The sequence below is a fragment of the Taudactylus pleione genome, unplaced genomic scaffold, assembly GCF_031769625.1.
Source record: "Taudactylus pleione unplaced genomic scaffold, aTauple2 ptg000313l, whole genome shotgun sequence".
NCBI classification, from domain to species: Eukaryota; Metazoa; Chordata; class Amphibia; order Anura; family Myobatrachidae; genus Taudactylus; species Taudactylus pleione.
This window is the reverse complement of record NW_028284714.1, coordinates 4,561,309-4,587,983: the sequence shown is the minus strand read 5'-3', so window position 1 is coordinate 4,587,983 and position 26,675 is coordinate 4,561,309. Positions and strand designations below refer to the sequence as shown.

At 44.7% G+C, this 26,675-nt stretch overlaps 2 protein-coding genes across 6 annotated transcripts in view; one reads left to right on the top strand and one right to left on the bottom strand.

Moving 5' to 3' along the window:
• LOC148510699 (solute carrier family 35 member F3-like) overlaps positions 1–11,849 on the top strand; it is a 75,836-nt gene extending 63,987 nt beyond the window's left edge. Inside the window, exon 7 of the mRNA XM_088442498.1 lies at positions 11,659–11,849. Coding sequence (XP_088298624.1) covers positions 11,659–11,849 — 191 coding nt within the window. The remainder of the gene's footprint in view (positions 1–11,658) is intronic.
• A 12,612-nt stretch (positions 11,850–24,461) lies between these two features.
• Positions 24,462–26,675, bottom strand: part of EHBP1L1 (EH domain binding protein 1 like 1) — a 135,434-nt gene continuing 133,220 nt past the window's right edge. For all 5 annotated transcript variants that reach the window (XM_088442521.1, XM_088442525.1, XM_088442523.1 and 2 more), the window contains 2 exons: positions 26,229–26,343; positions 24,462–26,132 (listed from right to left, as the gene is read on the bottom strand). In XM_088442521.1, coding sequence (XP_088298647.1) covers positions 26,045–26,132; positions 26,229–26,343 — 203 coding nt within the window. In that variant the 3' untranslated portion in view covers positions 24,462–26,044. The remainder of the gene's footprint in view (positions 26,133–26,228; positions 26,344–26,675) is intronic.

Sequence of the window (26,675 nt, the reverse complement as noted above, 5' to 3'; positions counted from 1 at the left end):
TGACACAGGTGCACGCTTGGCACTACTTTGTTGATGCACGTGCGGCTACTGCGCACACAATTCACAAACACAGAAAATAATTTTTTTTTTGGTTTGGACTGGAGTGTACTTTCGGGGGTTACAGCACCCTTAACGGTCAAGCCAGCCGGCCCTTTACTTATGACACAGGCGCACGCTTGGCACTACTTTGTTGATGCACGTGCGGCTACTGCGCACACAATTCACAAACACAGAAAATTATTTTTTTTTTGGTTTGGACTGGAGTGTACTTTGGGGGTTACAGCACCCTTAACGGTCAAGCCAGCCGGCCCTTTACTTATGACACAGGCGCACGCTTGGCACTACTTTGTTGATGCACGTGCGGCTACTGCGCACACAATTCACAAACACAGAAAATAATTTTTTTTTGGTTTGGACTGGAGTGTACTTTCGGGGGTTACAGCACCCTTTAACGGTCAAGCCAGCCGGCCCTTTACTTATGACACAGGCGCACGCTTGGCACTACTTTGTTGATGCACGTGCGGCTACTGCGCACACAATTCACAAACACAGAAAATAATTTTTTTTTGGTTTGGACTGGAGTGTACTTTCGGGGGTTACAGCACCCTTTAACGGTCAAGCCAGCCGGCCCTTTACTTATGACACAGGTGCACGCTTGGCACTACTTTGTTGATGCACGTGCGGCTACTGCGCACACAATTCACAAACACAGAAAATAATTTTTTTTTTGGTTTGGACTGGAGTGTACTTTGGGGGTTACATCACCCTTTAATGGTCAAGCCAGCCGGCCCTTTACTTATGACACAGGCGCACGCTTGGCACTACTTTGTTGATGCACGTGCGGCTACTGCGCACACAATTCACAAACACAGAAAATAATTTTTTTTTTGGTTTGGACTGGAGTGTACTTTCGGGGGTTACAGCACCCTTAACGGTCAAGCCAGCCGGCCCTTTACTTATGACACAGGTGCACGCTTGGCACTACTTTGTTGATGCACGTGCGGCTACTGCGCACACAATTCACAAACACAGAAAATAATTTTTTTTTGGTTTGGACTGGAGTGTACTTTCGGGGGTTACAGCACCCTTTAACGGTCAAGCCAGCCGGCCCTTTACTTATGACACAGGCGCACGCTTGGCACTACTTTGTTGATGCACGTGCGGCTACTGCGCACACAATTCACAAACACAGAAAATAATTTTTTTTTTGGTTTGGACTGGAGTGTACTTTGGGGGTTACAGCACCCTTTAACGGTCAAGCCAGCCGGCCCTTTACTTATGACACAGGCGCACGCTTGGCACTACTTTGTTGATGCACGTGCGGCTACTGCGCACACAATTCACAAACACAGAAAATAATTTTTTTTTTGGTTTGGACTGGAGTGTACTTTCGGGGGTTACAGCACCCTTAATGGTCAAGCCAGCCGGCCCTTTACTTATGACACAGGTGCACGCTTGGCACTACTTTGTTGATGCACGTGCGGCTACTGCGCACACAATTCACAAACACAGAAAATAATTTTTTTTTTGGTTTGGACTGGAGTGTACTTTCGGGGGTTACAGCACCCTTAACGGTCAAGCCAGCCGGCCCTTTACTTATGACACAGGCGCACGCTTGGCACTACTTTGTTGATGCACGTGCGGCTACTGCGCACACAATTCACAAACACAGAAAATAATTTTTTTGGGGGTTTGGACTGGAGTGTACTTTCGGGGGTTACAGCACCCTTAACGGTCAAGCCAGCCGGCCCTTTACTTATGACACAGGCGCACGCTTGGCACTACTTTGTTGATGCACGTGCGGCTACTGCGCACACAATTCACAAACACAGAAAATAATTTTTTTTTTGGTTTGGACTGGAGTGTACTTTGGGGGTTACAGCACCCTTTAACGGTCAAGCCAGCCGGCCCTTTACTTATGACACAGGCGCACGCTTGGCACTACTTTGTTGATGCACGTGCGGCTACTGCGCACACAATTCACAAACACAGAAAATAATTTTTTTTTGGTTTGGACTGGAGTGTACTTTCGGGGTTTACAGCACCCTTTAATGGTCAAGCCAGCCGGCCCTTTACTTATGACACAGGCGCACGCTTGGCACTACTTTGTTGATGCACGTGCGGCAACTGCGCACACAATTCACAAACACAGAAAATAATTTTTTTTTTGGTTTGGACTGGAGTGTACTTTGGGGGTTACAGCACCCTTTAACGGTCAAGCCAGCCGGCCCTTTACTTATGACACAGGCGCACGCTTGGCACTACTTTGTTGATGCACGTGCGGCTACTGCGCACACAATTCACAAACACAGAAAATAATTTTTTTTTGGTTTGGACTGGAGTGTACTTTCGGGGGTTACAGCACCCTTTAACGGTCAAGCCAGCCGGCCCTTTACTTATGACACAGGCGCACGCTTGGCACTACTTTGTTGATGCACGTGCGGCTACTGCGCACACAATTCACAAACACAGAAAATAATTTTTTTTTGGTTTGGACTGGAGTGTACTTTCGGGGGTTACAGCACCCTTTAACGGTCAAGCCAGCCGGCCCTTTACTTATGACACAGGCGCACGCTTGGCACTACTTTGTTGATGCACGTGCGGCTACTGCGCACACAATTCACAAACACAGAAAATAATTTTTTTTTTGGTTTGGACTGGAGTGTACTTTGGGGGTTACAGCACCCTTTAACGGTCAAGCCAGCCGGCCCTTTACTTATGACACAGGCGCACGCTTGGCACTACTTTGTTGATGCACGTGCGGCTACTGCGCACACAATTCACAAACACAGAAAATAATTTTTTTTTTGGTTTGGACTGGAGTGTACTTTCGGGGGTTACAGCACCCTTAACGGTCAAGCCAGCCGGCCCTTTACTTATGACACAGGTGCACGCTTGGCACTACTTTGTTGATGCACGTGCGGCTACTGCGCACACAATTCACAAACACAGAAAATAATTTTTTTTTGGCTTGGACTGGAGTGTACTTTCGGGGGTTACAGCACCCTTTAACGGTCAAGCCAGCCGGCCCTTTACTTATGACACAGGCGCACGCTTGGCACTACTTTGTTGATGCACGTGCGGCTACTGCGCACACAATTCACAAACACAGAAAATAATTTTTTTTTGGTTTGGACTGGAGTGTACTTTGGGGGTTACAGCACCCTTTAACGGTCAAGCCAGCCGGCCCTTTACTTATGACACAGGCGCACGCTTGGCACTACTTTGTTGATGCACGTGCGGCTACTGCGCACACAATTCACAAACACAGAAAATAATTTTTTTTTTGGTTTGGACTGGAGTGTACTTTCGGGGGTTACAGCACCCTTAACGGTCAAGCCAGCCGGCCCTTTACTTATGACACAGGTGCACGCTTGGCACTACTTTGTTGATGCACGTGCGGCTACTGCGCACACAATTCACAAACACAGAAAATAATTTTTTTTTTGGTTTGGACTGGAGTGTACTTTCGGGGGTTACAGCACCCTTAACGGTCAAGCCAGCCGGCCCTTTACTTATGACACAGGCGCACGCTTGGCACTACTTTGTTGATGCACGTGCGGCTACTGCGCACACAATTCACAAACACAGAAAATTATTTTTTTTTTGGTTTGGACTGGAGTGTACTTTCGGGGGTTACAGCACCCTTAACGGTCAAGCCAGCCGGCCCTTTACTTATGACACAGGCGCACGCTTGGCACTACTTTGTTGATGCACGTGCGGCTACTGCGCACACAATTCACAAACACAGAAAATAATTTTTTTTTGGTTTGGACTGGAGTGTACTTTCGGGGGTTACAGCACCCTTTAACGGTCAAGCCAGCCGGCCCTTTACTTATGACACAGGCGCACGCTTGGCACTACTTTGTTGATGCACGTGCGGCTACTGCGCACACAATTCACAAACACAGAAAATAATTTTTTTTTGGTTTGGACTGGAGTGTACTTTCGGGGGTTACAGCACCCTTTAACGGTCAAGCCAGCCGGCCCTTTACTTATGACACAGGTGCACGCTTGGCACTACTTTGTTGATGCACGTGCGGCTACTGCGCACACAATTCACAAACACAGAAAATAATTTTTTTTTTGGTTTGGACTGGAGTGTACTTTGGGGGTTACATCACCCTTTAACGGTCAAGCCAGCCGGCCCTTTACTTATGACACAGGCGCACGCTTGGCACTACTTTGTTGATGCACGTGCGGCTACTGCGCACACAATTCACAAACACAGAAAATAATTTTTTTTTTGGTTTGGACTGGAGTGTACTTTCGGGGGTTACAGCACCCTTAACGGTCAAGCCAGCCGGCCCTTTACTTATGACACAGGTGCACGCTTGGCACTACTTTGTTGATGCACGTGCGGCTACTGCGCACACAATTCACAAACACAGAAAATAATTTTTTTTTGGTTTGGACTGGAGTGTACTTTCGGGGGTTACAGCACCCTTTAACGGTCAAGCCAGCCGGCCCTTTACTTATGACACAGGCGCACGCTTGGCACTACTTTGTTGATGCACGTGCGGCTACTGTGCACACAATTCACAAACACAGAAAATAATTTTTTTTTGGTTTGGACTGGAGTGTACTTTCGGGGGTTACAGCACCCTTTAACGGTCAAGCCAGCCGGCCCTTTACTTATGACACAGGCGCACGCTTGGCACTACTTTGTTGATGCACGTGCGGCTACTGCGCACACAATTCACAAACACAGAAAATAATTTTTTTTTGGTTTGGACTGGAGTGTACTTTCGGGGGTTACAGCACCCTTTAACGGTCAAGCCAGCCGGCCCTTTACTTATGACACAGGTGCACGCTTGGCACTACTTTGTTGATGCACGTGCGGCTACTGCGCACACAATTCACAAACACAGAAAATAATTTTTTTTTGGTTTGGACTGGAGTGTACTTTGGGGGTTACAGCACCCTTTAACGGTCAAGCCAGCCGGCCCTTTACTTATGACACAGGCGCACGCTTGGCACTACTTTGTTGATGCACGTGCGGCTACTGCGCACACAATTCACAAACACAGAAAATAATTTTTTTTTTGGTTTGGACTGGAGTGTACTTTCGGGGGTTACAGCACCCTTAACGGTCAAGCCAGCCGGCCCTTTACTTATGACACAGGTGCACGCTTGGCACTACTTTGTTGATGCACGTGCGGCTACTGCGCACACAATTCACAAACACAGAAAATAATTTTTTTTTTGGTTTGGACTGGAGTGTACTTTCGGGGGTTACAGCACCCTTAACGGTCAAGCCAGCCGGCCCTTTACTTATGACACAGGCGCACGCTTGGCACTACTTTGTTGATGCACGTGCGGCTACTGCGCACACAATTCACAAACACAGAAAATTATTTTTTGTTTGGTTTGGACTGGAGTGTACTTTCGGGGGTTACAGCACCCTTAACGGTCAAGCCAGCCGGCCCTTTACTTATGACACAGGCGCACGCTTGGCACTACTTTGTTGATGCACGTGCGGCTACTGCGCACACAATTCACAAACACAGAAAATAATTTTTTTTTGGTTTGGACTGGAGTGTACTTTCGGGTGTTACAGCACCCTTTAACGGTCAAGCCAGCCGGCCCTTTACTTATGACACAGGCGCACGCTTGGCACTACTTTGTTGATGCACGTGCGGCTACTGCGCACACAATTCACAAACACAGAAAATAATTTTTTTTTGGTTTGGACTGGAGTGTACTTTCGGGGGTTACAGCACCCTTTAACGGTCAAGCCAGCCGGCCCTTTACTTATGACACAGGTGCACGCTTGGCACTACTTTGTTGATGCACGTGCGGCTACTGCGCACACAATTCACAAACACAGAAAATAATTTTTTTTTTGGTTTGGACTGGAGTGTACTTTGGGGGTTACATCACCCTTTAACGGTCAAGCCAGCCGGCCCTTTACTTATGACACAGGCGCACGCTTGGCACTACTTTGTTGATGCACGTGCGGCTACTGCGCACACAATTCACAAACACAGAAAATAATTTTTTTTTTGGTTTGGACTGGAGTGTACTTTCGGGGGTTACAGCACCCTTAACGGTCAAGCCAGCCGGCCCTTTACTTATGACACAGGTGCACGCTTGGCACTACTTTGTTGATGCACGTGCGGCTACTGCGCACACAATTCACAAACACAGAAAATAATTTTTTTTTGGTTTGGACTGGAGTGTACTTTCGGGGGTTACAGCACCCTTTAACGGTCAAGCCAGCCGGCCCTTTACTTATGACACAGGCGCACGCTTGGCACTACTTTGTTGATGCACGTGCGGCTACTGCGCACACAATTCACAAACACAGAAAATAATTTTTTTTTTGGTTTGGACTGGAGTGTACTTTGGGGGTTACAGCACCCTTTAACGGTCAAGCCAGCCGGCCCTTTACTTATGACACAGGCGCACGCTTGGCACTACTTTGTTGATGCACGTGCGGCTACTGCGCACACAATTCACAAACACAGAAAATAATTTTTTTTTTGGTTTGGACTGGAGTGTACTTTCGGGGGTTACAGCACCCTTAATGGTCAAGCCAGCCGGCCCTTTACTTATGACACAGGTGCACGCTTGGCACTACTTTGTTGATGCACGTGCGGCTACTGCGCACACAATTCACAAACACAGAAAATAATTTTTTTTTTGGTTTGGACTGGAGTGTACTTTCGGGGGTTACAGCACCCTTTAACGGTCAAGCCAGCCGGCCCTTTACTTATGACACAGGCGCACGCTTGGCACTACTTTGTTGATGCACGTGCGGCTACTGCGCACACAATTCACAAACACAGAAAATAATTTTTTTGGGGGTTTGGACTGGAGTGTACTTTCGGGGGTTACAGCACCCTTAACGGTCAAGCCAGCCAGCCCTTTACTTATGACACAGGCGCACGCTTGGCACTACTTTGTTGATGCACGTGCGGCTACTGCGCACACAATTCACAAACACAGAAAATATTTTTTTTTTGGTTTGGACTGGAGTGTACTTTCGGGGGTTACAGCACCCTTTAACGGTCAAGCCAGCCGGCCCTTTACTTATGACACAGGCGCACGCTTGGCACTACTTTGTTGATGCACGTGCGGCTACTGCGCACACAATTCACAAACACAGAAAATATATTATTTTTTTAGCACTTGGGGGGAGCACCCCTGATGGACAGAGCACCCCCTGGACAACACTACAGCACTCCTTTAGGACTGGGACACTGCACAGGACTTTGGAGTGGACACAGCCCCTATGGAGAACTGACTGCACAACACAGTCCAGCCAGCCCCTATGGACTTTGAAGTAGTGGACACAGCCCCTATTAACAACAGCAGCACAGCACAACACAGCCAGCCCCTATGGACTTTGAAGTAGTGGACAACAGCAGCACTACACTACACTACACTACACAGCCCTAACTCCCACCCTCCCTCTTCACTGTCCACAGCCGAGTGAGAAAATGGCGCCGACGCGGGTACCTTATATAGGATCCAAAACCCGCGAGACTCGGAAGGCGGGATGATGACGTTTTGCCTCGATTTCAGATCCGAGTCAGGCGGGAAAAGTCGAGCCTGACTCGGATCGGACTCGGATTGGGGGGGCTCGGGGGGGTTCGGATTTCAGAAATCCGAACCCGCTCACCCCTATATTTTACATATATTTATTTATACCTTATCTTCTAACGTAGGACCCCAATCAATGGCAAGAACATTAGCATAATACAGTGATGCAATGCACACTGAGCAACCATAATGATGTATGTTTTTCAGTGTTGCTGACCTGTCTCTTACTATCAGGCTACCAGTTACTCATACACATACCCTTGGTGCAAGCTGTGAGCTGATTTTGAAGATGACCATTGGCCAAGTCTGATTTACTGAACGCATCTAAGGCACACCCAAATATGTATGTAGTATTATTGCTGTGGTTGCAAACTAATGCTTTAAAAAATAAAATGTATCCTTAGGGCTGGCCCCAGGGCTAGTAGCACCCTGTGCAAGAACTTTTGGAGTCGCCCCCCCACCAATCCAATTATACCCCCTCCCAGTTACAAAACCACACATTGGTTCCCACAGGGAGAAAACACACACACATTGCTCCTCCTTATACTAATTCCCCTAACCCCACACTACAGCAGCACCTCATCTGCTAACACAGCACCGCAGCAGTATACCATCATCTCCAGCCTCTGGGTGGTTGTATGACAGCCTGCATACATGACTTATCGCATGCACACATTACTAAACTGCTATGGAGAAGCCTTTTGTATTTGCGAAAAAGACTGGTTAAATAGCAAATCACTGGCCACAAAAGTCTTTGCTGGGACAGGGGCTTTTCTTAAGAGCTGCCCCAGCAGGATTACATTGGCGAATATAGCTGAAAACAGATGCGAAAAACGTCGAAAACTACCAGTACATTTCTTGCAAAATATAACAAATTTGTTAAATGGATCTCTATTTTATTTATTAAAGGGAGATTAGTCCTATACGTTATAGGTACCGTCGGGAAACTTCATCAAGTGTCTCTAGTGAAAGCCTAGGAAGTATGGCGGAGGTACATGTCCAATTCTCCTATCGCTATCTCCATCTCAGGATAACACTACTAACCAGTATTGCGGGAGCTGATCTGACCTGGCAAATGCCCCCAGGGCTTCTTGGGAGGCAGATAGAGAATGCTTGCTGATATCATTGTGTGTAATCCACAATCAGAGCAGCCTGAAGCATCTTTCTCTGTCTGAGTCTCAGCCGTCAGACCTATAGTATGCACAGAGCAAGTGGCCACACACTATATGGAGTGTGCGGTCTCTTGCTTTGTGCATAAGGCAGCCAGTTGAGAGGCAGGCAGATAAGGATGCTTCCGGCTGTTCTGATTGTGGATTACACATAAACCGAGCGGCCACACAGCATTCTCTACAATCAGACTGCTCACAGCCATTTACTCAGGGCTGGTGCTACCGGCCACTGGAGGGTGCTGCTGAGTCCACAAAAAAAAGGACAGGACTACTGATGACCAAGGCTGATGCAGGAACTCCCCCAGCCCCCGGGACTGCACTCTTACTTTTTGGTGCAGCAGAGTCAGCAGCAGTGGTGGCTGCCCCATCCCTCTCCTCCAGTCCTCTCCTGTCCTCCGGGTGCCAGCCTGTCACTCACATAAGAAGCTCAGGCCTCCGTGGACAACACCTGCAGGAGTTGATTCTGCTAAATGGGGCAGGTTAATGGGTGCTGACATAATTGGGGCACAGATGTGTGGTATAAAAATATATTGGGACATGGATGTGTGGCATAATGTATTTGGGGGCACAGCTGTATGTAATTTGGGGCACATATGTGGCATATGTATTATAGGCATTATGTGGCATAATTTATGGCATACAATAAATTTGGTGCACAGCTGTGTGGCATATTATGTATTTGGGTACAAATATGTGGCATATTATGTATTGGGGCACAAATGTTTAGAATAGTTATGAACTGGAGACATAGCTGTGTAGCATATTTATGAATTGGAGATACAACTGTGTGGCATACTGTATAATTAATTTGTGGCACAGATATGTGGCATATTATAAATTGGGGCACTGTTATGAGGCACAGTGTAATTTTCGGGCTCTGCTGTGTGCATATTAGTTGGGGCAGTTTTATATAGTATATTTAAAATTTGGGACACTGCTGTGTGGCATATTGTAAATTGGTATCACTAATGTATGGCATATTATGCATTGGAGGGAACAGGGGCAGTGGGTGAAATGTTGCCTAGGGCACCCAGACACCTTGCACCTGCCTTGTGCTCACCTGGGTTTCTCAACGACCAGACCGGTTCATCTGGTCATCGGCCCTTCTGGCATTTGCTCTAACTGCTAGATGGCCAGTCGGCCCAGTCTATATGTGTGAGAGGGAGGTGGCTGAGGCAGGAGCATATACAGTATATATGAGAGGTAGGTGGCTGGGGTATACAGATGTGTCCACATACATCTAGCCTCAATATGCCACGCAGTGCAACTTGCCTGGCGTGAGTGAGCCTCCAGGTTCCGTGCTACTCTGCTAGCGTCGGGCATCTATTTACGCCAAAAATGCTTCTAAGTCGCAAATCGGTGTGACTAGAATGCACCAGCAGATATGCAACACCTGAGTCTGTATATGAAGCACAGTGGAACTTGGAATGAAAAAAGCTGCAACCGGTACATTGTAGCACTTTGTATACAGATTCAGAGACTCAGGTGCACACAGATATGCAAGTGTCGCATAGCAAATTAGTGCGCTAGTGCGTCCTAGTCGCATCACATTGCGAATTAGATGCATTTTCTGCGGAAAAAAACTGCCTGGCGCTAGTAGAGTCTCACGGATGTATAAGGGCACATCTGTATGTGTGTGAGAGGGAGGTGGTTTGGGTATATGTGTGTGTGTGTGTGTGTGTGTGTGTGTGTGTGTGTGTGTGAGGTGGAGCTTCCATGAAAGGTATTTATGTATCATACTGCGGTGCCTGAGGCAGGGTTAGGGCATCATATAATTCAGGGCCGGCTCCAGGGTTAGCCATGCGGAACTGGGACCCGTCGCCCCTTAACAACGCACGACCAAAAATAAGTGTGTGGCCGAATTACCATATCCCACCCCCCCTAAATGTTGTTATTTGGGGGCTTGCCCATACGGTGCACTCACGTTAACGTCAAGCTGGGGGCAAGCCCAGCACTACTTTAGTAGCTGGGCATCCCCCAGCCCTCTTCCTGTAGTGAATGGATGCCGTGCGCATGTATGCGGTATTCATTCCTCTTCCCCGGCTGCGGAGGTCCCCAGCCACCCGACCACCCACGGGACACTTTGTCCCGCGGGTGGAACAGCGGGGCAGTGCCTGAAAACGGGGCTGTCCCGCTGAAATCGGGAATGGTTGGGAGGGGTGGGCCCTCTATGGGGTGGCATCCCTGTTCAATCGCACATCCAAATGTGCCTGATTGAAAGGCTGCGATCATTTGGGGCAGAGAGTTAGTGATGTCAGGCAGTGACCCAGGAAACGGGCTTGTTGGTGTGCTGAAGCCTTGTACACAGCACTGGCTTGAGCTGCATGAAACCACCGCCAATCCTTCCTAAGTAAAGCTTGGTGTACATTATATGATGTGTGTACCCGGCCGACTCACGATGAGGTGAACAACATATCATGCAGCTGTTTGACACAGCGCGATCTGGTGAACAGTATGTCGTTCACCAGCCGCCTCTGCAAGCATGCGGTCATTCATCAAATTGACAGATTGAGCAGCATGTGTCGATGCGATGAATGACCCCATGGGAGCGCGCATGGTCGCTTATACACATTGCACGTAAACCATCGGGTTTGCGCGCAACTCTACATCTGGCCCTGCCACTGGAAATATTTCACAAGTGTATTGGAATTTTTTTCAGTTATCTTAATGTTCATCTTACTGTATAAATGAAATGTTTGTACAGCTGTGCAGCTGCCAACATTAAAGCATGAATAAACATAACCAATCAGAGACTGATGTGCTGGACTTTCTGAAATATGGTAGCATGCACTGAGGTCTAAGATTAAACTTCGGAAAAGTATACAAAGCTGTAATGACAACCAGTGAGATGCATGAAATTGAAATTCATATATACTGTATATATTGTCAAATAGGTCAATTACAAGATTTACATTTACCTTTTCTTTCTTTGTATTGTGAGCTATGGAGAAGCAATGGGAGGTCCCCTCTGGTGGACATGTGATTGCGATCTCAGCTATTGGCATTGGATTCGTATTACTCATCATACCAGAAGAATGGCGAGAACATTGTGGTTTGGCTCTTAACGAACAAGGTCGTCAAGAGGATATCCCCATTGAAGGCAGTAGCAGGGGCAGTATCTCAGCCATTTAAACTAGACACATTTCTAAACTCAGACCCAATGCAACATACTGTATGAACATGTAATAAACAGTCTAAGAAATACTTTTCACTTAGTACCAAAATGACTGTCTGCATATTCTATGATATCCCGTTATACACTAATGAATTCACCCCATGTGAGAGGGTATCACTAATGTTACTGCTGTAAGGGACTTGAAGAATTCAAACTTTTTAAATAACTAATATGAAATATGAAATATGAAAGTTACACAATACAGTATGATATCCCATGTGATTAAATGTAATCTAAAGAAACCACTTCTATATGTATGAATGAATCTATGCTCCATAGTAAATAGTTCTCTAATGTGCTCTCCTTGCCGGAGACGTACTGTACAATGGGACTGTAGTAACATGTGAGCAGTTGGTAGTACTCTTTTGGGAAGCTAATCCTTTCACAGTGCTTGTATAATACATACTTGTAAACATACCTAATTTGGGATCTACTGCAGGCAGAAAAGCAACCATATGCACTGCGGCCAAGCATGCCGAGAGGCTTGTGGTTGCGGCATTAGGACTACCTGCACCTGCTGCAGCTGATATCTCCAATATCAGTTTAGCATATTTATTGGGATGAGTGAGATCAGGACTAACCTCCCTGACACTCTTCCTGCTGCCCCTTTCTATCTGTGACCCAACTACCTACTTCCAGGGCTCCCATATCTCTACCCACTTCCTTCTACTCTGGCCGAAACCAGTGCCTGCTCAGTGCTCACTCTTTACACTGACCCTCGGTGCTGACTCCTTACACTGACCCTCGGTGCTACCAGAAGTCACACTACACTGACACATGCCTACAACCAACATCAGCAAAACAACATCTTTTTAGCCCACTGGGACAGAAAGTTAAACATTGGAGATCACAATAGCCTCATATCTTGGGATTTCTGGTATGAAGTAGGGGCGTGCACCGGCCACTTTTCGTGTTTTGTGTTTTGGTTTTGGATCTGGATCTTTCTTCGTGTTTTGGATCTGGATTGGTTTTGCCAAAACCACCCTTCCGTGTTTTGGGTTCTGGGTTTTGTGTTTTGGATCTGTATTTTTTTTAAAAAAAGCATAAAAACAGCTAAAATCACAGAATTTGTGGGTATTTCTGCTCCTATGCACTTATTAACCTCAATAACCTTCATTTCCACTCATTTCCAGTCCATTCTGAACACCTCACACCTCACAATATTGTTTTTATGGCCAAAAGATTGCACCAAGGTAGCTGGATGACTATGCTAAGCGACACGAGTGGGCGGCACAAACACGTGGCCCACCTAGCAGTGACACTGCAGTGGCAGACAGGATGGCAGTTTGAAAAACTAGGCCCCAAACAGTACATACTGCAAAGAAAAAAAAGAGGTGCAAGATTGAATTGTCCTTGGGCCCTCCCACCCACCCTAATGTTGTATAAATAGGACATGCACACTTTAACAAACCAATCATTTCAGCGCCAGGGTCTGCCACATGACTGTGGCTGAAATGATTGGTTCGTTTGGGCCCCCACAAAATAAGCTGGCAATTAATGTGTCCCTACACAAACTGGCTCTACGGAGGCAAGATGTCGTCCTCATCCTTCTCATCTACCGATTCCTTGGATAAAACAGGAAAAAGGGATTTAGGTGTCCCTGGACTGCTTACGGTCTTAGCCAAAGTCTCTGAACTTGACAGTAACTTTTTATGAACGCGCTGCAGGTGCCGTATAAGGGAGGATGTTCCTAGGTGGTTAACGTCCCTACCCCTACTTATTTCACCTTTACATATGGTACATATGGCAAGACAGTTGTTGTCCGGATTTGGATAGAAATATACCCAGACCAAAGAGGTGGAATGTTTGGTCTTCTGCCCAGGCATGACCGTGATGGGCTTTTTCATCCCACGGACAACAACTGTCTCCCCCGGAGCCTGATTTAAACAAACCACATCACCATCAGAATCCTCCTCGCCAACTTCCTCCTCAATGCCAGCTACACCAGTATCCTCATCCTGTTGTACTTCAACAATGACATCTTCAATTTGCATATCAGCAAGTGGACTGTGGGTGCTCCTTTCAGCACTTGCAGGGGGCGTGCAAATGGTGGAAAGAGCCACCTCTTCCCGTCCAGTGCTGGGAAGGTCAGGCATCGCAACCGCCACCACACTTGGACTCTCCTTGGGGATTTGTGATATCTTCTTAGAATGCACAGTTCTTCGCTGTGCTTTTGACAGCTTAACTCATTTGATTTTTTTAGCGGGAGGAGGGCTTCCATCGTCATGTGAAGCTGAACCACTGGTCATGAACATAGGGAAAGACCTTAGCCGTTCCTTGCCACTCCGTGTCGTAAATGGCATATTGGCAAGTTTACGTTTCTCTTCAGATGATTTAAATGTTTTTTTCAAGGTCATTTTCCTGAACTTTGTCATTTGGGATTGTATGTGCCCTCTACTATGACATTGGGCATCGGCCTTGGCAGACGACGTTGATGGCATGTTATCGTCTATGTCATGACTAGTGGCAGCAGCTTCAGCACTAGGAGGAAGTGGTTCTTGATCTTTCCCTATTTTATTTTTATCGGAGAAAGTTTGGTCCTCCATTTATGTTATATTGATATATACGTGCGGCTAAGGCGCACACAAACACAGAAAATATTTTTTTATTTTTGCTGGAGAGTAGTGCACTTTGTGGGTTACACCACCCTTTAAGCCAGCCGGCTCTTTACTTATGGGACACAGGCGCACGCTTGGCGCTGCTCCTTTGTTGATGCACGTGCGGCTACTGCGCACACAATTCACAAACACAGAAAATATTTTTTTATTTGGTTTGGAGTGTACTTTGGGGGTTACAGAACCCTTTAACGGTCAAGCCAGCCGGCCCTTTACTTATGACACAGGCGCATGCTTGGCACTACTTTGTTGATGCACGTGTGGCTACTGCGCACACAATTCACAAACACAGAAAATATTTTTTTATTTGGTTTGGACTGGAGTGTACTTTGGGGGTTACAGCACCCTTTAATGGTCAAGCCAGCCGGCCCTTTACTTATGACACAGGCGCACGCTTGGCACTACTTTGTTGATGCATGTGTGGCTACTGCGCACACAATTCACAAACACAGAAAATATTTTTTTATTTGGTTTGGACTGGAGTGTATTTTTTGGGTTACAGCACCCTTTAACGGTCAAGCCAGCCGGCCCTTTACTTATGACACAGGCGCACGCTTGGCACTACTTTGTTGATGCACGTGCGGCTACTGCGCACACAATTCACAAACACAGAAAATATTTTTTTATTTGGTTTGGACTGGAGTGTACTTTGGGGGTTACAGCACCCTTTAACGGTCAAGCCAGCCGGCCCTTTACTTATGACACAGGCGCACGCTTGGCACTACTTTGTTGATGCACGTGCGGCTACTGCGCACACGATTCACAAACACAGAAAAAATATTTTTTTTTTAGCACTTGGGGGGAGCACCCCTTTAGGACTGGGACACTGCACAGGACTTTGGAGTGGACACAGCCCCTATGGAGAACTGACTGCACAACACAGTCCAGCCAGCCCCTATGGACTTTGAAGTAGTGGACACAGCCCCTATTAACAACAGCAGCACAGCACAACACAGCCAGCCCCTATGGACTTTGAAGTAGTGGACACAGCCCCTATGGACAACAGCAGCACAGCACAGCACAACACTACTCTGCACTACACTACACTACACTACACAGCCCAGCCAGCCCTAACTCCCACCCTCCCTTTTCACTGTCCACAGCCGAGTGAGAAAAGGCGCCGACGCGGGTAACTTATATAGGATCCAAAACCCGCGAGACCCGGAAGGCGGGATGATGACGTTTTGCCTCGATTTCAGATCCGAGTCAGGCGGGAAAAGTCGAGCCTGACTCGGATCGGCCTCAGATTGGGGGGGCTCGGGGGGGTTCGGATTTCAGAAATCCGAACCCGCTCACCCCTAGTATGAAGTATAACATTTGAATATTGAATTATATGTCAATATTTTTAAATTGACTACACTTTATTATTATCCTGGTTTGTAAGTCAGTTTAAATATCCTAATTGGACAACCTAAAGCTTCCTCATCTAATGATGTGAAATACACGAAAATAGAATTACAGATAGATGTTTTTTTTTTTCACTTTGGCACGTTTTATTATTAATTTAAATTAAGTACAGTAGGGGCTGGTTCTTTCTACCCCTACAGATTGACTACAGCCGATCGGCGATCCAGTCCTTATTGTAACCACCTAATCATCTGTATATAATTAGTGGCTAGCATTGCATCAGGCTAGCATCGCATCAGGGTTTGTATGTTCTCCCCATATTTGGGTTCTCAAGTTGCCTCCCATACTCCAAATTTTGGAAGAATTTACTTTACTATCACTTCACATATATAATTTTCCAGTCGTTTATATTATTGTATGTACTTTGGACTATAATCCAGATCTATCTTCCATTTTTTTATTCCAACCATATAATTTGTATTTTAGTCAGGGTATCCAGCTAATCTACACTCCTTGGCTGTAAACAACTAATGGGGGTATTCAATTAGGCTGCAAAAAGTCGGAATCGATGATAATTTATCGCCGATTGCGTCATTTTCACCTATTTCAATTATCCCCGTTTCAATTTCATAGACTTTTCGCAGGTTCAAAAAGCCCTTGAAAAAAACCGGGGATAACATTTCATCATGTTTTACATGGCGAAAAAAAGTGCAGAATTGGGGTTTAGGGGTGCAGGCTTAAAAAAAATAGCCTGCACCCCTGGGAATGATATTTAATAATAAACTGTGTCAAAAAAAGTTTAAAAACTAAAATAGGGACACCCCAAAAAAAAAAAAAAAAAAAAAAAATTTGGGGTGAAAAAATAAATAAAAGGAAAACAGTGTTTAAAAATAGGGAAATAGGTTCGGGGCTATTCTGCAAATATGCGACAGGTGTTTTCTAGAATATACTATTAGCGGCAGGTGCATTTTTGCAGAAATTTTTAAAAAGTACTTTAGGGACTCAAAAATATGCTAGTACCCATTTTCATGAACCCCAATTTTGATGGGACCACTTAAAAAAACGAAAAAAAAAAAACTAATGCTCTTCTGCATCACTTGTTCTAATGTCGGGAAAAAACACCTGCCGCGGCTATTTAAAAATGCAGAACACATTCTGCAGGGCTAAACGGGGGTACCCAGAGTGAACCCCCATATCTGGACATCTTTAGGGGGGTCCTAGGAACAAAACCCGAAAATTCCCGAATTTTAAGCGATACTTATCTTTCCGCAGGCTCCCGTTTTCACTGCTTCCTAATTGAATATGTGGATAAAGCGGGCGCACGCCCGATACTTTATCCCAGGAAAAGCTCCAATGTGGAGCGAAAAGTCCAGCACGGACTTTTCGCTCCCAAATTGAAAACGGGCCTAAGAATCATTTTTTCTAGGTTTATAATATGGAAGTACAGTAAGGGCTGGTTCTTTCTACCCCTACAGAATCCTCTCTAATACCCCTTTTACACCAGAGCTAAAATCCGGGTTATTGCAGGGTTTACCACGGGTAGCTCCTAGGTGTAAAAGGGGCCAGGGTTGGATTCCCAGGTCGAGTGATCCGGTAATCCAACCCAGGTAACTTGCAGGGTTTTACACGGGAACAACCCATGAAACCCTGCAGTATATACGGGAACCCCGAGTCATCCGACCCAGGTCCCATTTACAGGATGGGGACTTCCGAGTTTCTCAGCTCTTGGAGATGATGTCATCTCCAAGCGCCGGAACAAGTGTTCCACTGCACCTGTGTGCAGTGTGAACAGCACCGATCCGGGAATAATCTGGATCGGCGCCGCAGTAGAAAAGGTCTGTCCTGGGTCTGACCCGTTTTGGAACTGTGGAGCTGATTCAGACCCCCTTGCTAGAATGCGATCGCTCGTAGCTGGCCGATATTTGCAATCTGCGCATGCGTATGTATTGCAATGCGAGTGCGCGAACGACTGCGAAAGATCGGGAAGCTCTCGCTCGCCCAGCATAGACAGCCCAGTTGAATGAGTGACAGGAGAGGCCGTTTATGGGTGGTAACAGGGGCAGGCCACTAGAAACGGGGGAGTGAAGGTACGGACGAAGGCGTGCCTGAGTGTCTCAACGCCGTTTCAGAGGCATGCATAATTAACAGGGAGCGTCATAGTACACGGCACCTGGTTGTATTTCACACTGAAGTGATCGCAGTGCTTGCGGAAGGGTATAGTCAACCTCAAGCAAAGCGAGCACATCCGATGGTGCTCGATGTACCAATGTTTTCATGCACTTCCTGGAGATGACGTGCGCAAGTGGGCGTCATATGAATGGCTATTGGGAGTGTGCATACACGAAGTGATTGCACGCCAAGACATAGGCCAATGCCTTGCCGTACGATCGCCTGCCTCGCTGGGCGTGCGTTAGATTTGCATACGCTGGGAGCGAGCGAAAGCATCTAGCGAGCGGGTCTGAATGAGCTCCTGTGTTCCAAATCTCAGGTCAGACCCAGGGTAAAAGCAGTATCAAGTGTCTCCCCCGAAGGTTAATGTTTATTCTGTATTACAAATATGTGTGTTACTAATCATTAAAATATTAACAGCACAGATTTTTATATAATGCAAACATATGCTACATTATATATACGTGACTTTATTTTTGTTTAGCAATTTTTATGATACACCACCAGGTTCAAATGCACCTAATGACCACCTCAGACCTTGAAATCCTAATTGTGTCTATGAAGCCATGCACAATCAAACTCCCAAAATTGTCCTCTGCTCGCTGTTGTTGTTGTCCAAGTTTCATCTAAACCCTTATTATTTAAATGACTTTTCGATTACGTGGGGTGGTGATACATAACGTATGTGATATACACTGTTTGACCACTAGATGACACCATTTGCCCTCTTGTTTACATGACAACACCAGAGGGGGGAAAACAGCACTTTTTATGGGAGACTGGAAAATGTGAGATTTACTACATACAAAATTGTTTTTTTTTTTAAACCACACGGTTTGAAACAACCATTCAGAATCTTTTATAGATGGCTGGTATGCAATTATAGAACAAGCTGTTTGTGCTATATTACCATTTTGGAAGAAAACTAAGAATTACAAAAATCATCACTCCCTCCTATAACATCCCAGGCCTGGCTGTTTACGGAGAGACAGAGATGAGCGCCCCAATGCTAAGTAGCACTAGCCTCTCCAGATACCCTTAGCTGGTCAGTACCAAGATTAAAATGTTCAAATATAGTGGCAGCTCTTGTGGCACTACAAATTACAGCATACTCTGATGCACTAGTGCACAGTCACAATTTTAGAGCTATGAGGGCTGCCACTACAAGTATCGTCCCCCTTAGGAGAATAAAATATGAATTGTGCCACCATGAAAATAACACTGTGCCCCCTTAATGTTAGTAATATCGATCTATGCCCAGGGGCAAATTGGGGATTTAAAGTGACCATGAAAAAAATTCTGAAAGTGGCCTCATGTAGGAGCTAACACAAAAGTAGGCAAGATGAGCATATCATTAGCGCTAACCCAGGGGTACGTGATTCTTTCAGCTGGGAGTCCCTTTAACAAATATTAGTAAATTTGCGAGGACTGCACAAAACATGTATTGCCCACTCCAAAGATAAAGAATGATAAGAATAAGCTGTTTCAGAACTTATTGGGAGACAACTGTCATTCTTCACATGTAGTCTGGAGTTCAGCTGTTGTGGAACTACAGATCTCATCATACCAGAATCTGAAAGACAGTGCTGTTCCACAATTCCATAAGAGGTGGAAAACCACAGGTTGGCCATGATAAATGGGTGAGCTGGGTACAAAGCACTGTAGCGGCTCAAATCATTGGTACACCAGCTTGTGTTTCTAGATTTACAATGTAACTTGTTGCAGTGTAGATCTGTGCATTTAGTGAGGTGCTGGATATTGGGCCTGATTCAGTGTTGTATGCAAACCCGATGGTTATACCCGATGGTTTGCGTGCTACAGATTGTGAGAGAATTGCGCATGCACAGGTTTCCCTCTGTGAGATCTCCCGCAGTTTCCTCAAGCCACAGCCTGATTCACAGGCTGCGGTCATTTGGGAGTGGGGGGTGGGTGTCCCGCACCCGTTTCCTGCGAGTGCTGAGGCCAGAGTCAGCGTATTCCGATGCAGACTTCCTGGCCTCGGCTACAGAGCTGTGAGGGGCAATCTGAGTAATATAATGGTCACTCAGACTGCCGATTGTCTCTCGGAAGATCTGATGCTGTGTCTTAGGACGCAGCACTCAGATCTGCGATGCCGACAGGAGGCGTCTGTTTACACTAGGGACCTGATTCAGACCGGTCGCTAAGGAGTGATCGCTCGCTGCCGGGCGATTGTTGCTCAGTATGCATGCGTATATTTCGCAGTGCGCGTGTGCAAGCCAGTCTCAGCGATGGGGAATCGTGCACTCGTAGTACACAGACTGCCCCGCCCCCAGCTCTGCAAGCAGTGTCCAACTATACAAAAGCAAGGCTGAGTTGTTGCTGTCTCATCTCTGGTCTCCCTGCAGTCCCAGGGAGCTCCACAAAGCTGGTGAGTGTTAACTATAAAAATGATCACACTAAACAAAGATGTTAATAAGTTATAAATATCTTCTTTGTATTATTCTAATCATTTTTCTATCAAATCTCAGGAGTGTGACAGGGAGGCTCTGCCTAGCCTGACTGCACCTCCTTGCTTTCTTGCGATTGTTTCAGTTATTCCCCAGACTCACTGATCATCTGGAATGTCTCCTCAAGGAACTCCTACTGAACATACCCAGTCAGCCCAGGGGTCTTGAATGACAGTTAGGTGGTCTTTGTTTTCAATGTCCTGCTCCTAACAGTCCTCGCACCTGCTTCTCTCTCATCAATGAACAAGTTAGGTTCAGCGTTTATGGGCCTGGAGCTCCTCTCAGCCAGGTGCCCCAACCCAATTGGATGATGTTTTGACAATTGCTGTTAATCCACCTGGTATATGACTGAAAAGTGACTCCGTATTAGCTGGGATTGGCCTCGTTGAGACAGGGTTGTGTTGTTCAGAATGCCGCACCAACTTCCCCCTGCACCCTCTACCAGAATGAAAACAATTTGTAATGAATCATAAAGAAAAAAGTAACTGATGAAAAGTCCTAGTAAGATCTTTGGCCAATCTGCCACTGTCTGTGCCCCCTAGCATTGTAGATATTAAACTGTTAGTAATAGAAATATAGGTTTGTGCTTCTTAGTATTAAGAATAATGATAAATAATTAATTTGTCTCCATGATTATTAATAATATTATAGTGCTGACAATTTTTATGCTGCTTTCTTTTGACATTAAACCCTTGACTATTTAAAATAAGCAAGTGCATTGTAATAGGAATTGTCTTAGGTTCATATTGTGGACATCCCTTTTCACTGAAATAAATTTAGTTGTATCTTGAAGTCTTAATGTTTGGGAAAGATTCTTCATCATAAGTGTAATATCTGCAGATTCAGTGTATGTATCCTAGGTAAATGGGCAGTATACCAAGAACCTCCTGACAACTAACCAGTCATGGCTTCGAACAATTGGATTGTTGGTACTCACTGTTATCAGTATCCCTTAATCCACCTGGTGGATCCTGGATACAATGGGATATAGAGGGCGCAGTTCAAGGATCAGGCACAAGAACAAACTAAACTTGTTTGTGAGCTGCTTCCTCCCCTTCTACACCCCATAGTGTCTTAGTTTAGACTATAATAAGTGCATAGCAGATAGAGATAAAATACGTAACAAGAACAACACTCAAATAAGAGTGAAAACAGAGTGTAATACAGAAAGGGAGGCAGTTTCCCCCAGATGGATTAATAGAAAGATTTAATGGTTAGTAACAAAAATCCTATTTTCTCTAACATCTAATTTGGGGGAAATTGGATACCATGGGGACATTCCAAAGATGCTCCTTAAGGGAGGATACGCTCAGCTATGGTTGTGCATAAAACTTTACCCCCAAAAATGGTGTCTATTGGTGCAAAAACATAACATTTGCAGAACTTTGTAAAAGTATGGACTGAGGACCAGGTAGCCGCCTTGCATAGTTGCTCCAAGGAGGCACTGTGTCATGCCACCCAAGACGTGCTGACCGATCTGGTAGAATGGGCCACCAGGCAATCTGGCAATGGGGCCCCCTCTGAAACATATAATTGCCAGATGGTCACCATGATCCATCTGGCCACCGACTATTTAGTCACTGACCAACCTCTCTTGTGCACATCATAGAGAATGAGGAGAATATCCATTTTATGGTAGACAGCAGATCTCCACATAGATTTGCAAGGCTCTGACAACATCGAGAATGCTAAGAGCATCCCTGCTGACAGAGGACAAGTTGTCACTCATATCCGGAAGCACAATATCCTGATTAAGATGAAACCGGGAGACGACCTTCGGCTGAAAAGAAGGTCTGTGCGCGGATCCATCCTGTCTTGATAAAAAATGAGGAATGGTGACCTGCAAGAAAGAGCTACCAACTCTGAGACCCGTCTGGCAGATGAAATGGCCAACAAAAAAAGAACTTTCCAGGTCAGAAAGTTGAGATCCACAACATCCAGAGTTTCAAAAGATGGCTTTTGTAGTGCAGACAGACCAAATTGAGATTCCATAGAACAACAGGAGTAACAAAAGGTGTACGGACATGAACCACACCCTGAAGAAAGGTTTGAACTTCAGGGATGGCAGCCAGCTTACGTTAGAAAGGGCTGAAACCTGAACTTTCAGTGAAGACAATTTCAGCCCACTGTCCAATCCATCCTGCTGTAATGATAGGTTGCAAGCCAAGCTGAATTTAGAAAAATGGGCCAGCTTACCAGGCACGCCAGAAAATGTAGATCCTCCAAATGCAATGGTAATTCACAACTGTGAATGGATTTCTGGCCTTTATTATGGTGTGAATAACCCAAAGAGTCCCCGGGCTAAGTTCAGTTGGAAAAATGGGCCCTGTCTGAGCAGATCTGGTTGGACAGGCAACAGCTTGGCAACTGTCAGATGTAAACTGAGAGTTGGGTGGAGGGCTGAAGAGGTCTATGATATAACCTTGTTCAATGATGTTCCTCACCCACTGATCAGAGAAGGTAGGCGTCCACTGGTCGTGGTTAGTAGAGCAGATGGATCTGCAGCAGAGACCATTCCATGTGGGGAAAAGCCCCGTCATGCTGCTTTTCAGCAGGCTTCGACCCATGATGCTTGCCCCAGCCACACCATCCCTCTCTTTGGTAGCCCCTACGAGTATCTGTGAAGTAGCCTTGTGGCAGAGCTCTTCACGTCCTAACGGAGACACAAAAGGACTGATACTGTTGTCCTCTGAATTTCCTGGCAAGTTTCACAGGAAAGTAAATGCTGTTACCTCTTGTGGCATCAGCGACAATTCCATCAAGACCTGTACCAAAGAGAATAGACCCGGCAAAAGGCAAAGTTTCCAAAGCCTGTTTGGATTCTGCATCCACCTCCCAGCAAATTTAAGTGATATTGTACTTTTGAGGACTTTTTCTTATGTTAATGCACATCTTTTAATAAATAATCACTGTTTAAGTCTTTATTTGTCTATTGTTCTATTTATTTCACTCTCTATCAGATGTCTAGGATCAATTCAATTACATGAAAGCAGCCCTTGCCGTTGCAATGGAGAAGAAACTCAGGCAATGGCAGCTGAACTCACATCACAATCTTGTCCCTGACTCAGGAATTTTTGTACGCAGGCCTGTGAACAAAACTCCACGAGTCCTGATGTACCGTAAGTGCGGCATAAAGCCCCTAGCTGATTATAGTAATTAGTCCAGGAAACAAAGTATATTTAGCATAGGTTACTAATCCAATCTCTACTTAGTTTGTTTATTGTGCTATTATGTAACATGTATGTTGTAACTTGTATTTAGTTTGCTAATTGTTTATGTGTTGAATAACCTGGCTGAATTTATGATCATGATTTTACTGAATTAGATGAGCCCCACAGCTTACAATGTTAGCTTCATTTTGGTCTGCAATGGCAGCGCTAAGAATTTAAGAAAGACTCAGCTTGTCACAATATGTGAAAGGTGTGGGGGCTCCTTGACGATAATTTGTAACATTCATGATTGATTTTTCTCGAAGTTGAGTATAAATATTATTATTTACTTTCTTGTTGTGGTCTGATCTCATTACATTAGTGGAATCTAGGTAACCTAATTAAGGACAGCTTAATACATAGGTGCTCTGAATATGTACTCAAATACCCCACCACCAGCTTTGCTTTAAGGAATTCTTGCCCATTAACATGAGACATGGGCGACCATGGTGGGTGTGAGTATGTGTGTAGTGTACTTGTGTCTGGAAGAAAGAAAATTTCCAGCTTACAGTTACAGTAGATGCACTTTGCTACAATGTCCTATTAGCAAAACAATATGCCATAAATAGGCAGTTTAATTTTCAAATATGACATTTTGGGGTTTTTAATACATATCCATTTTAAATAAATAAAAAAGTCAGCAGAAGTGATCTGTTCCTCCAAATGCTGCTTTTTCATTCATAGTGCAGCACAATAATGAATAAAAATACTGCAGATCATTTTATTATCAATTGGGGAATATGAAATAATTACAAAACAAAAAGTTGGCAGCTTTCATTTAATATTCCAAATGCTTGCTGATATTAAAATTATGTATATACATAGACATTGGAAACAACTATTTCTTCATAAAACTTTTGTACAGATGAAGTTTTTTCAGTGATCTTTGCTAAAAGACATCAGAAATTAAAAATGTAAACAATGAAAAGAAAAAACAATACATTTATCTAAGGCAAAAGTAACAATTTATAATATAAGACTTAATTTAACCCACATAAATTGTATGGTATACTCTGCGTTTAATGCAAGCATAGCAGCAATTGTGTCTCTGGCTGCAAAAAGTAGAAAATGAAGAGACCGCGTTTGTGAGTTTTTCTTATTAAGTATGTTTTTAGAGTTACTTTAAACTTCTCGTCAAGGGAAAAGCTCTCATTCGTCATGCAGATTGATCGACAAGTATTGATGAGACTTTGGGCCTTATTTATCAATGAGTTTTATCATTCACAACGAGTGATAAAACTCATTGTGTATGATAATGGTGCTCCAGCCAATCAGCTCCCAACTGTCATCTGTTTAAAAAATGACAGTTGGGTTGGAGCACCATTTATCATACGCAAAAAGTTTTATCACTCGTTGCGAATAATTAAACTCATTGACAAATAAGGCCCATTGTATTGGAACTGTTATGTTTATAGATCAATGTTTTTTAAATCATGGTAGCTATAATGTATGAATCCATATTCTTATTTCCAGGCATACACACATTTAAAATATTAATGTCACAGATGAGTAAAATGATATTCCCAGGCTTGTCTACAAGCTACAGTTTAATGATTCCTGGAGTGGATGTAATGTATTTATAAGGCACCGCCATGGGAATACCTATGTTGATGAGAAAATCTCAGCACACCAGCCATGAGCTCTCTATATTGTGCAATGGAAATCATACATGTCAATTTGAAAAAAGAAAAAAGTTCCTGAGTGTTCCTCATTGTGAAATTCTATATTAATTAGGTCAATTCCTCCAGAAGGTATGCAACACCTGTGTATGTTTCACTCATTGTGATATTATGCAGAGGTAACACCAAGTAAGGCAAAGTGGTTCCTCAATCTAGGGTCTGAACCATAAGAATAAAGAGGACTGCAATCCACTCCATGGAACTGCACTGAATTTTGGCAGTAGCTCCTTGAGGACCATTGAGGAGAGTTTATCTGCAATCACCATTAATAATCTTAGGCACTATAACAATGGTCACCTCAAAACTAACACTAATAATAATTAACACGAATGAAAAAAAACTCCCAAACTGTATATAAAACATGTTCACACAGATATGTATTACTCAGGATCACTAGCAGCAAGTGAGAAGACACAGGAACAAGGAAGGTGGATAGTGCTTAAAAGGCATCTCAGCTTCTTGCAGTATGGCTCCTTCTTCGGACTGGTGAAGCATTAAAACATGTTTGGAAACTATTTTGCCTATATGTATAAGGTGTGATGTTCTTTTTCAAACCATAGAAAGTTTGTGTTAAGCATCGCATGAAAGTAATTAGCTGATCTTCTGTTTGATATCTGCGGTAAGATTTGTTACTTGTGCGCATCATTGTTTACGGCCCCAGAGCCTCAGCTGATCTGACACTTCTCCTTTTTGCTCAGCTTTCTCCTCCTCTGTTCAAGACTTCTCTCGATAAGTTCATCTTCTTCTACAGCTCTACAACAAGTGTTTGGGAAAGCAGATGTTACTATTGATGACATGTATGGGTGAGGTGGAGAGCTGAGAATACTGCATTTATTGTATAAGTCTTACTTTCTCTCCTTGATATGTAGGTCTCTCACCAGACCATCACGTTGGTCTACAAGAGATACCAACTCATCAAGCAAAAGCTTCTCTCTTCTCTTCTGAGCTTCACTTTTCAAACACTCTATGAGAAAAAAAACAGAATTGGAAACGCTATTAAAGCACAATAAATAATAATAGATCAGTAATTTTTTTCCTAATGGTGTTTACCTTCTGCAGCGTCTTCTCTAGAAACTGTCAGTCCATATTCGGATCTTTATTGATGCAATGTTGTTGGGTTGCATGCAGTATAATAATAATGTTGGGAAGGATAGACCATGTAGCGAATAAGAATATCACATACGGGGTGGGATGCATCAACCCTAAAAATGTGCTCAAACCCCCGAAAATGCAAGTTTTGGAGGTTTGATCAAATTTTCCATATGCACCAATAAGCTCAGGCCTGATAGGCAACAC